Below are 13,347 nucleotides of genomic sequence, written 5' to 3'. Positions count from 1 at the left end.
ACATCAGTGAACTAAAATAGAATCTTTGCTGTATTATTAGGTAATAAGGCATATGCTACTTTTTTTACAACTTGTGGGACATCCATATAGGTACTTTAAAAATAATAGAATTTTTGTGCTGCTATAAACTAATCTCTCTCTTTGAGATTCAACATACAGAGTAGCATATTAAAGACTAATACCTTTTAGTGGAAAAAAAAACAACTTGATTTTGTTTTGCTCAACAATTTCTAAAATTATTTGACTATGGAACTATTTTCCTACCTTAACATATACCCCTTAGTTTGTAGAAAAGATTTGGGAAGCACCATAGTAAAAAGTTCAAGGTTATGGGTTTTAGACATAAAATTATACATATATTTGAATACTTGCTCTGTCACTTATTTACAGATTGGGCATTCTTGAACAAATCATTTTAACTACTTTGATAATCAGTATATTAAAGAATGAAGAGGGGCGCCTGGGTGGCTCAGTCGGTTAAGCATCTGACTTTGGCTCAGGCCATGATCTCACGGTTTGTGGGTTTGAGCCCTGCATTGGGCTCTCTGCTGACAGCTCAGAACCTGGAGCCTGCTTCAGAATCTGTGTCTCCCTTTCTCTCTGCCCCTCCCTGGCTCATGCTGTGTCTCTCTGTCCTCCCAAAAATAAATAAATAAAAACATTAAAAAAAAAAAAAAAGTGAAGATAACCCAGTAAATGTGACCATGTAAAATGCCCTAGCACACAGGCCTTAGTAAATTTCAGCTGTCAATATAATAATTATTTATTATTATATTTATGAAGAGATATTATCTTTTATGTTTAATTTATAAGAATCTTTTTTATTGTAGGCCCTGGTTCTAAGGGTTAGATAAATTACTACTTAAGTTCAATGTGATAATGAAGATGACTTTTAGGAAGAAGATTAAATAGTATTTTATAATTAGGGATATTTGAGTGTTATATCTATAGTCATTGACTGGTCGGTCAGCAACATTCCCCAGCAGCCTTTAAGTGAATTCATTACACACTGAGGAAGGCATAGAAAAAGAAAAATGAGACAGAGTGAAAAAAAATACAATCATAACTTATGGTGAGCTCCCATCTCTTTCTGTTTCTAAACTGTAGTGTGCAATCTCTCTCTCTCTTTCCCTTTTTAATGTTGAAATGAAACATTCTTCTCTGAGAACATGCAGAATTTGTGCTCATTTATTTAGCTTTTTTAGCGTTAACAGGGAGATAGATGTGGTAATCAATAAGTCTTTTATTACCATGGTAGCAGATTATATGAAATTAGGAACAGATGTTATACTTTGTTTCCCCTCTTGGAAGAAATTTATGGCCATGGAAAATAAGGTTTAAAAAAAAACGAAAATAACTCCAATGTAGATGTTTCTTTGGAAGATGTTTTTAGAATGCACTGAAGCGTCTGATGTCTCTTGACAATTATAATATATTTGCCAGCAGAACTGTTAAAGTTTCAGTAACTTTTGATCGACGCAGCCAGCTACCTATGTGAAGTACAATCAGAGAGGTCATTAGTGAGGTCCACATTTTTTCCTTTAACTTTCTATTTAGACATAATTTCAGACTTAAAGAAAAGTTGAAATAATAAAAAGATCCCCATTATACCTTTTAGAATCCTCAAATGCTAATATTTGCTTTCCCTCTTCCTCTCTATCTCCTTCCCCTCCCTGCCTCCATATCTGTATGTATGTTTGTGTATTAACTTTCTTTTGACAAGTACATTGCTATGGACAGAATTGTGTCCCTCCAAGATTTTTATGCTGAAACTCTAACCCTAAATGTGCTGGTATTTGGAGATAGGGCCTTTGGAAAGTAATTACATTTAGATAAGGTTAGGAGGTTGGGGCTCTCATGATAGGATCAATGCCCTTATAAGAAGAGAAACCAGAGGGGCACCTGGGTGGTGCAGTCGGTTAAGCGTCCAACTTCAGCCAGGTCACGATCTCGCGGTCCTTGAGTTCGAGCCTCGCGTCAGGCTCTGGGCTGATGGCTCAGAGCCTGGAGCCTGTTTCCGATTCTGTGTCTCCCTCTCTCTCTGCCCTCCCCCGTTCATGCTCTGTCTCTCTCTGTCCCAAAAATAAATAAACGTTGAAAGAAAAATTTAAAAAAAAAAAAAAAAAAAAAAAGAAGAGAAACCAGAGATCTTGCTTTTTCTCTCTGCCTTGTGAGGACACAGGCAGTAGGTAGATGGCTACCTTCAAGCCAGAGCCAGAGCTCTTCATGGAACCTGACTGCACTGGCACCTGGATTTCAAACTTCCAGCCTCCAGAACGGAGAGATAGATGTCTGTTGTGTAATCCCTTTGGTCTGTGGCATTTTGTTAGGGCAGCCCGAGGAGACTAATACAGATATTATCTTATGTGATGCAATTATGAAAAGCAGAAAATTAACAGTGATATAATAATAATAATAATAATAATAATAATAATAGGCTAATCTATAAACCTAAATCACATTTGGCCGCTTGTCCTAATAATATCTTTATAGCAAAAGAAATTCCACGTCACGTATGGCCTTAAGTCGCCGTGTGTCTTTAGTTTTCTTTAAAATGGATCAATTCTTTAATCTTTTTTTGTGTTTGACATTGATAATTTTGAAGAGTTCAGGACAGTTATTTGATAGAATGTCTCTCAATTTGGGTTTGTTTGATTTTTCCTCATGATTAGATTTAGGTTATTCATTCCCCCGAGAATACAACAGAAGCGATGCGTGCAACATGCTAGGAAGTATGTCACATTGCTTTGTTACTGGTGATATTCATTTGCTTACTTAATTAAGATGGGGTCTGCTAGATTTCTCTGTCACAAAGGTGCTATTTCGTCTCTTTGTAATTAGTGGGGAGATACTCTGAGACTATTATATCCTGTTACTCCTCAACTTTGACCCCTGTAGCATATACTGATGATTCTTGCTTGAAATAATTTATTACTGGAAAGTTTGCCAAACAGTGATTTTTAAAAATTCTATTCTTTGTACATTTATTACTTGTCTTTTAAATTTTTTTTTTCAACGTTTATTTATTTTTGGGACAGAGAGAGACAGAGCATGAACGGGGGAGGGGCAGAGAGAGAGGGAGACACAGAATTGGAAACAGGCTTCAGGCTCTGAGCCATCAGCCCAGAGCCCGACGCGGGGCTTGAACTCACGGACCGTGAGATCGTGACCTGGCTGAAGTCGGAGGCTTAACCGACTGCGCCACCCAGGCGCCCCTTCTTACTTGTCTTTTAAAGAAAGGGTTTTTCCATTTCATTTCTCTACTTTAAAGTCCCTATTCTTTTGACTGCCTTTTTTTCCCCCTTTCTGACAATTGAGTGGTTGTGTTTTGGGGTCTCATCCACTATTTAAATACATGTGGGAATTTCTTATGATAGAGTCTCTTAAGAAAGAGTGAATTTTCACTAATGACTAATATTACTTTAATGGAAATTCTTAAACATTTTCTTGCCAAATTATCTTGCCTAAAAATTTTTAAGTTTTTATAGGATACCATTTCACCGCCATTGACTATTTTAGTCATCATAATAATTGCGTGAGGATGAATTTAACTATATTTGATCAAGAAAAATGACAGAGAGGCCTGGACAGGTTAAGTGGCTTATTAAAGAGTTCCACAACAGCCCTGGTCAGTCTGGGGTCCAGGGCTTCTCACCACAACTTCCTTCCTCCCACCCTCCTACTACTTTCTCTACTTCCACTCAGGTGTTTTGTTTTGTTTTTAAGATACATTTTTCAAGCACATTTTTTCTTTCTTTGGCATTTCCATAGTGGATCATTCTAATTGTAATTTGTGCATTCCCTTTGAAGAGATGCAACATGTCTTGTGCTGCAAGAATGTTTCTAAGCTTTATCCAATCATTGATGTTTTTGAAAAGGAAATTGAAGGCATCATCCTGGTCCCTTTTTTATTTGCTTGGAATTTGAAAAGCCGTTAGATTCTGTCTCCTCCTTGGAGGAAACTTCTCTTATTACCTTCATTTGAAGATTCTTTTCTGAGTTTCATTTCTACCTAAAATTGTAATCCTTTATGAGCTTTCACTAATCCCTATGTTTGATGGTTTTTGTTTGTAAAATAAATTGGAAATTACATTCCAAATCCTAATATGTCATAATTTGAATAAATAGCAATAAATGGTAACATTTTACTGTTCTGAGTAAAATAGCATATCATCATCATGTTTATACTTATTAACAAAATATTTTGTTTTGTCTTTAATTACGTGTGCCTCCTCCTCTTATAGACCAGTGGGCATCTGAACTGTGTCATTTTTGGGAACTCCTTTTTTAGTTTCTTCATTTCTCTATTATTTATTAAACATCTTTAACAGCTTTAGTAAGCTATACCTTATATATCATAAAATTCAGCTGTTTTGAGCACAAAACTGAAGGGTTTTGAATTTGCACCATTGTAAAATCTCCACAATCCATTTTTAGAATATTTTAATCATCCAAAAGAGTTTCCTCATACCCATTGGCAGTAAATGTGTATTCCCAACCTGAGTCCCTGGATTGTTTCCACTTTTTGGCTATTATGGAGGATGCTATTTTGAACGTTTGCATTGAAGTCTTTGCATAGATACATCATTCTATTTCTTTGGAATAGATACCTAGGAATGGAATTGCCAGTTCATCTGGTAAATTTATGTTTAACTTTTTAAGAAATGGCCAGCTGTTTTCCAACATGACTGTACCATTTTCCATTCCCACCGGCAGTGTATGATGGTCCAATTTCTCCACATCTTTGACAACACTTGTTATTCCCTTTGTCTCACTGCAATTGTAATTTATATTTAACTAATGGCATTTAATGTTTTCTTCATGTGCTTATTAGGTATTTATTTATCTTTTTTGATGACCATCACCCTTCCAATCACTGATGTAAGTTTGCTGTTTGCTAAACGTCAGACAAGAAAAAAATAGTGAGGGGGAAAGTCTGAGACTTTTGCTACTGAGACTTCAGACAAAATTAGTAATAAGAAAGATGAGAACATCAGAGGTCAGAGTAAACAGTTTCCGGTCGATGTATCACAAGTGAACCAGAGATAGAAAACACATGTTATGTGTCTTTCCTTTTTAGAAGGTTGGATCCCCTGAGGGATATTAAATGCTGGTTTTATTTTATAAAGCTGGACTTCTTAGCTTTGCTTCCAGTAATAGAGACTGGCATATAGCAAATGCATGGCTGTGTGCTCCATGAAGATTCACAGGAGCGCAGAAGCCAACCTTAGGGTGTTGTGTGGGCATTGGGATAGCAGTAGGGTAATTGCTGATAAAGGACTCCAGGGGCATGCTCTTTGAAGGTTCATAGGTACACATATTTGTCAACAGGAATGTTTTGCAATAGAGTAGCACTAACTACCAGAATGGAGTTCAATTCCTTGAAATTAGGAAAAAGGAAGATGATAGTACCCTTCAACGTAGGATAGTATACAGGTTGCCAAGATAGGGATTGACTCATAGGGAACACATGTTGGCAGTAACCATCAGAATGGGGCTCAAGAATTAAGTTGATAGAAGGAATTAGCTGATACAGAGTTGCAAGCTCTGCACATGCAGATAAATAAATAAAGCAAGCACAAAGCTTGCTTAAGCAAGCACATGCATGTGTGCAAGCCCTCTGGTGTCTCTTCTTATAAGGGCACTCTTTCTACCATGAGGGACCTACCTTTGTGACCAGTCTAATCCTAATGACTACCCAAAAGTCCCATCTCCACATACCATCACCTTGGGGGTTAGGGCTTCAAAATATCAATTTTGGGAGGATATAGCATTTAGTTCATAACACCTATTTCATGAGGTTATTAGAGAATCAAATAATAGTTAACATTTATTGCATGTGTATTTTCTGCTGGCCTCTATTTTAAGTACTACTATTTTATTGGTTAGTTAAGATAACCTCAAGAATGTTAGAAACTATTATTTTACAGATGAAGAGGTTTAAAGAAGTAAAGTCAAAGTTGGTCAAGATCACACACACACATCACATTACACACACTAATCTGAATTAGCTTTTAATTTTTCTTCATAGTTTTCTTAAGTGTGGCCCATGCATTAAGGTCCAGGTTAGCTTTCTCGTCCTTTAGGAATTTTTTTCTGATTGCTTTAGTTTTGAGAGATTTATCTCTGATAGGACTTACTAATTGCATTAATTGCTTGTACCATTCTGACTTCACCTCTTCTTATATGATGCTGTTATTCAACTTTGTATAACTTAACCCAAGTAAAGTACAAGCATTTTAGGACTGTGGGCCATGACTTTTTATGTCCTTTATCTTCTGCTTTTAGAAGATAGTGAGTAACTATTGGTAAGAGTGATTTAGAGCAAACATTGGGAACCTCAGTAACAGCTTGATTTCTAAAAATAAAAAAATTACAAATCTGTCATATTAGGGTAAGTTTATAAATGTTTTAATACACTGATACTTTTCATATTACATTAGCTGCAAGAAAGAACATATACCAAGTACAGAAATTATTACCTTAATTTTCAAAGTTAACATGTGTGGAGAATTAGGTTCATTATGTCCTTATTCTTTTATTTCTCCTGCTCCTGTGGCCATGCTGTACATTATTAGACTTTATGGAAGAGGAGTTGAGATGGGATTTATTTTATTTGTAATTTTGAAAAGCTCTTGAAGTAAGTTGAGTCTTACTGAATTACATGGTGAAGTTGGCCTTGTGTGAAAGACATTGATGTTTCAGCTATTCTCTATGATGATTCAGGACACTTGGAAAACAAACAAGATCTTGTGCCGTAAAAGATAGGTGATTAATTGACTGAATATAGACTAGGTCTCTATATAGTCTTTTTTTTTTTTATATGATGGCATGGGAAAGTAAAATATAGAATGTTAGAGTGCTTTTGACTAGAATGTATGAGAAGTAGTGGTCATGATGTGCTTGAATGTCAATATATAGAGATTATAGTAGTTAAATGTTGACTTCTTTAAGTAATGAGTAAAAACCCAAAATCTGCATGTGTAATATAGTGGTCCTTACCCTGGGAGAGATTTAGAATAGTTTTATAATCCACTTTGTTACAGATACTGTGCTAGAAACTTTTATAAGCTGTGTAATTTAATCATTAGTATGACTCTGTGAAGCAAAGTAGCCATTGTCTTCATACTTTTTAAAAAAAAATTTTTTTTAACGTTTATTTATTTTTGAGACAGAGACAGAGCATGAGTGGGGGGAGGGTCAGAGAGAGAGAGGGAGACACAGAATCTGAAGCAGGATCCAGGCTCTGAGCTGTCAGCACAGAGCCCGACGCGGGGCTCGAACTCACGGACCGCGAGATCACGACCTGAGCCGAAGTCGGACGCTCAACCGACTGAGCCATCCAGGCCCCCCATCCTCATACTTTTAAAATGAGGAATGAAACACAGATTAATTCTATAACTTGATCAAGGCAATATGTTTGATAAGTGGTAGAGTCAGAAATTGCAGCTAGGCTTGTTGACTTAGAATTTGACAGTAATGATGTTGATGATGGTGTTAATAATAGTAGCTAACATTTATTTTAATGCCTTACATGTGATCTCTAATATAATATTTAAAGCAAATTATGATGAGATAGATGAGGATCTGAGACTTAGAAAGGTTGAATAATGAGGCTGAAGTTATACAAGAGGTGCTGGGGACTGGACCATAATGCAGATCTATTTGTCAACAAGGTCTATACACTTATGCTACCACATGAGCTACCACACTCTGAAGCTGGTCCTGTTTCCATTATACTCACTCAAATCAAGCATGGACTCACATACAGTTTGATAATATCTATCAAATATATACATTCAAATTATATTTTGTCATAAACTGGTTTATCAATTAAAGATTATCCATTTCATATAGGCAAATTGGATTAGCAACAAAAAAATTATTCCGGTCTACATTCTGATATATCCTACTCTAATGAAAATAATATTTGTGAGATCACTTAATTATTGAAGAACTGATACAGATTTTTAAAATAAAGTTTATTTATTTTGAGAGAGAGAGAGCACAAGCATGCACAAGCAGAGGAGGGGCAGAGAGGGAGGGAGTGAGAATCCCAAGCAGACTCCATGCTGCCAGCACAGAGCCCCATGTGGGGCTTGATCCCACAAACTGTGAGATCATGACCCAAGCTAAAATCGAGTCAGATGCCTAACTGTAGGAGCCACCCAGGTGCCCCAAGAACTGATACAGATTTTAACTTGTGTTATATCATCTTTACTTATAAAACGTTGTTAATGGACTTTAAGGTATTTCTGAAAACTGCTGTATGAAATTATAATCATAGAAATAGAATTGCAAAAACCAAAAATGAACCCAAATTTTCTTCTTTTTAGTATGAAATATTTATTGTTTAATTCTTTGATACACCCTTTTACAGATCATTCTCATCTTGGTTGCTACCGACCCAAGGATTATAAGGTATGTAGTATAAATTACTGAATGGTAATTCTCCTGGCTTCACATAAAAGCATATGTACATTATTTATATGTGTAGTCAGAGATTATCATAATCATTTCGTCGAGAAAATATACAAACAGTAATTGTCATATCATGGAATATCATTATTTTGGCTACATTGTTAAGTGGTAGAATAGACTTTTCATTGACTATCTTCCTGTAACAGTTTGTGGCTTTTGATTATTCATTTAGATTAATTACTTATTGAATGTGTTTGTGTATGTGTATGTATATATGTGTGTGAGAGAGACATAGAGAAATTGATTGTAACTTTTAGTAATACCTCACACAGTACTGTTTCTTTTTTTTTTTTAATTTTTTTTAATGTTTATTTATTTTTGAGACAGAGAGAGACAGAGCATGAATGGGGGAGGGTCAGAGAGAGAGAGAGAGGGAGACAGAGAATCTGAAACAGGCTCCAGGCTCTGAGCTGTCAGCACAGAGCCCGACGTGGGGCTCGAACTCACGGACCGCGAGATCATGACCTGAGCCGAAGTCGGCCGCTTAACCAACTGAGCCACCCAGGCGCCCCACCACAGTACTGTTTCTAAACTTCAGTCATCTATAGAGCATCCTTATAATTTTGACAGGATCTGCATGCAATTTATGCTATTCTCTTTAAATTCACTTTTGTATTTATCTCACTACTATAAATGAAAAATCAGTATCCTATGTTTTAAATGGATGATAGTCCTAAAGGATACAATGAACAAAACAATGTTACTAAGTTCAGGCTAGATAACAGTTGTTTTCCAAAGGCTTGGAGGCATGTTCTCTATTTCTTAAAATGAGATAAGCAGTGATAGGTGTGGAAGACACAACAATAACTAACTGAAAGAGAATTGAAAAGATAATACATTTTTTTCTTTGTAATTCAGTGTAATTTAGTGTATGTCCATGTGCCATGTAAAATAATCTTGTATGTCATCTAAAATCACTTGGGGTACCATATTAAATTATCTGCTATACCACTCATAGTTTGTGTCCTCCATTTTGAGAAGCATTGTCTCAGAGTTTGTCGTTTCTCTTCCTAAGTGAAAGCTTCTTGATAAGGCGTGTCATTGTATTTGAGAAAACAACAAAAATAAAAAAATCATAACTTTCCTTACAATATCTTTGCTTATTTATTTGAAAATAATTTATTTTGTGCTTACTGGCACTGAATAGCATAGTTTGAGTACTTTGCCAGGCTTTGAGCATGATAAAAGAACTATGGAACAGTTAAGTAATGAGTGAAGGCACTGTCTGACTAAAGGCTCACATCTAACAGTATCATAATTATGTAGATGGAACTTTATAAAAATTCATTCTAGGTACTAAATTGAAATTATTGACAATGGAGAGTGGGAAATTTTTTATTTTTGACAAGTTTCCAGGTGGTTTTGATGCAGTTCTCTTGGCCATCAATCCAAATTTTGGCATTTGAGAACCACTAGTATGACTATGAATATAATAGCATTTGTATTGGTGGAACTGCCCTTTGTATAGCATTTATATATAGTTGTGCCCTTGTTTAAGGCTGCCACTAGAGGAGTATGTGTTGGCATAATTCACCTGATGCAGACCTGCTCTGTTATGTGGAATATATTCAAACACACACACACACACACACACACACACACACACACACACACTCATGTACATGCACACTGATGTGTGTTATATATGTGTATGTGCACACACATGTAAGTCAAAAAGTATAATATTCATTATCTTGCATGGGGCTCAGGGAAGTCACTTTAGTTGGCCTACTTAAGGGATAAGCCTGTCTTTGTACATTTCCTTCAAGTTATGCTTCACGATTTATAATTATATATTTATTTTCATCTTTATTTGCATCTTTGTTTAAAATCCGCTTGTTTTATTAATCTCTAAGTTCCAGGATGATAGGGACCTTATTGATCTAGCTAATCGATAATTGCTAGTACCTAGCATATTATCTGATGTATGGTGTGGATTCCTAAAAATGTGTATTGTGTGAGTGGATTATTAACAGAAAATAAGCAAACCAAATATATAAAAATACAGAATGAAGAGACAGGGATAAAGTTACAGGTTACCAGTATTTATCCTAAAATAACTATATGTTGGCTTATAAAGTAAGCTGTATGTTGGCTGGTCCATTTAAAGATGGGTGTATATGTTTGCAATCTTCTTTTCCAAATGAATTCTTTGAAAGAACTGAACTTCTTAATTCTGTCCCACTTTCACCTCTGGATTCTTTACTTTTAGGGTTAGAGTAGAAATTGATCATTCATACTACCCTTGTAAGGCAGTGGGTGGTAAGTAAGGTCACAGGATTATTTTTGTATTCAAGGGATAGATTTTCATAGAAATGTATATATAGTCTTGAGCACTGCTATCTTCTCTATGGAAAGAATAAAGGCTCTTCTTATAGGCACATAGTAGCTGGTTAATAAATATTCAGGTAGTAGAGCACTTGGATTTCTACAAGGAAGAATGTCATAAATGTGGGAGTGCTTGCAAAAAAATTTCTAGAAAAATGGAACTTTGCCTAAATTCTGTTGAGAAATATATTTTGCATAGGCAAGAGAAGGAAAGCAATGTGACATCTTGGGATTTGGAATAAGTGCAGTGTCCTGGGAGAAAAGAGAAACTACTAGTCTCGTTTGAGTGGAAGGTGTATACTGAGGGATATTGGCTTTTTAACATCCTTATTTTCTATTTTTCCTACTTTTCTTTATCTTTTAAATCTGCTGCTTCCCTTTTTAATATTTGTAGTTGCTTGGTCATTGTATATTCTTTTGGCCAAACTCAAGTCTCTTTACCCTGAATGCATTATAACCAGCTGTTCTCATAAACACTCATGTTCTTTTAGTTTCATGTCTCCTCTGTTCTACCATTATTCCACCTGAATCATTGGCTGCTTCTCTCCCCTATGTATACTTCCATGTGCCTATGTATAATAGGCATTCATTTAATACACTGGTTCTCAGTAGACATTGTACTACTCTCAAGGTGGCATTTTAGACATTAACAGGGACTGTTATTACAGTCATTGAGGGGAAGTACTCTTAATATTTAATGATCAGGGACATGAGGTATTCTACCAATAATGGGACTGTTCCAAACAATGAGGAATTCTTATGTCCTACATGGTTTTCAGCTGTTTCACCAACCATAATGGAGGTGGAAAACATGTTCATAATTATTAGAACCAGTCTAACTCTACATAAAACAAGAGTACCTTTACATTGTTTTGAGATACAGCATATATTGTAGGAATACAAATATATTATAAAGATTATACTTTGTTTTGTTAAAAATATATGGTGTAGTATTATACCATGATGAAGTATACAGCAGCTTATTTATTTTCCTGGTTTTCTTGTATGGAATGGCTTATGATCTTCTTACATTTTATTTATATCTTTTTAAATGTTCATTTATTTTTGAGAGAGAGAGAGAGAGAGAGAGAGCGTGAGCAGGGTAGGGGCAGAGAGAGAGAGAGAAGGAAACAGAGAATACCAAGCTTGCAGTACAGAGCCCGATGCAGGGCTTGAACTCACGAACTGTGAGATCCTGACCTGAGCCAAAGTCAAGAGTTGGATGCTCAACCGACTGAGCCGCCCAGGCTCCCCATGATCTACTTACATTTTAAAACTTCAAACTTAATTGGGGTGCCTGGGTGGCTCAGTCGGTTGAGTGTCTGACTTCGGCTCAGGTCATGATCTCTCTGGGTTTGTGAGTTCGAGCCCCACGTCGGGCTCTGTGCTGACAGCTCAGAGCCTGGAGCCTCCTTCAGATTCTGTGTCTCCTCCTCTCTCTGCTCCACTCATGCTCTGTCTCTCTCTGTCTCTCAATAATAAATAAATGTTAAAAAGATTTTTTTTTTCAACTTCAAACTTATTTATGTGAGTGCAAACATCCTTTATATTTTTTAGAATAGTCATACTTGGCATTTATGTATTGAAGTGTGTATTTTAAGCCATGTTCCATAGGGGTGCCTGGGAGGCTCCACTGGTTAAGCGCCGGACTTCAGCTCAGGTCATGATCTCACGGTTTGTGAGTTGGAGCCCCATGTCAGGCTCTGTGCTGACAGCTCAGAGCCTGGAGCCTGCTTCGGATTCTGTGTCTCCCTCTCTCTCTGCCCCTCCCCCACTCTCACTCTGTCTCTCAAAAATAAATAAACATTAAAAAAAATTAAGTCATGTTCCATTAATTTCTCTATACTACAATTAAGACAATTCATTGATTTATTTTTTTGGAAAGTGGGTATGTAAGAAGTTACATTTTTATTTTTTTAATTTTTAAAAATATTTTTAAGTTTAGTTTTATTTATTTTTGAGAGAGAGAGAGAGAGAGAGAGCAAGCAGGGGAGGGGCAGAGAGAGAGGGAGACAGAATCCCAAGTAGGCTCCACACTGCACAGAGCCTGATGTGGGGCTTGAACTCACAAACTATGAGATCAGACCTAAGCCGAAATCAAACCAACTGAGCTACCCAGGCACTCCATAAGTTACATTAAAAAAAATTTTTTTTTAAATGTTTATTTATTTCTGAGACAGAGACAGAGCACGAGTGAGGGAGGGGCAGAGAGAGAGGGAGACACAGAATCAGAAGCAGACTCCAGGGTCTGAGCTGTCAGCACAGAGCCCAACGCGGGGCTCAAACTCACAAACCGTGAGATCATGACCTGAGCTGCAGTCGGTCGCTCAACCAACTGAGCCACCCAGGTGCCCCTGTAAGTTACATTTTTAATACGTTTAATTTCGGTATATAAAAGACGGCAATACAAAGTATTCATTTTTAACATGAGGGCTGTCTTAGTTTGGGCTACCGTAATAAATACCATAGACTGGGTGCCTTAAACAACAGAAATTTGTTTTCTCACAGTTCTGGAGGCTGGACAGTAGAAAAGCTTAG

The 13,347-nt window shown here is 36.4% G+C and overlaps 1 protein-coding gene across 2 annotated transcripts in view; it reads left to right on the top strand.

The window, feature by feature from the left end:
• The window catches only part of SPATA6 (spermatogenesis associated 6), a 144,536-nt gene that overhangs the window by 72,771 nt on the left and 58,418 nt on the right, over positions 1-13,347 (top strand). For both annotated transcript variants that reach the window (XM_030326743.1, XM_030326742.1), the window contains exon 9: positions 8,381-8,421. In XM_030326743.1, coding sequence (XP_030182603.1) covers positions 8,381-8,421 — 41 coding nt within the window. The remainder of the gene's footprint in view (positions 1-8,380; positions 8,422-13,347) is intronic.

The sequence above is a fragment of the Lynx canadensis genome, chromosome C1 (assembly GCF_007474595.2).
Source record: "Lynx canadensis isolate LIC74 chromosome C1, mLynCan4.pri.v2, whole genome shotgun sequence".
NCBI classification, from domain to species: domain Eukaryota; kingdom Metazoa; phylum Chordata; class Mammalia; order Carnivora; family Felidae; genus Lynx; species Lynx canadensis.
Note: the sequence above shows the minus strand (reverse complement) of the source record. Positions and strands in the feature narration are given on the sequence as shown.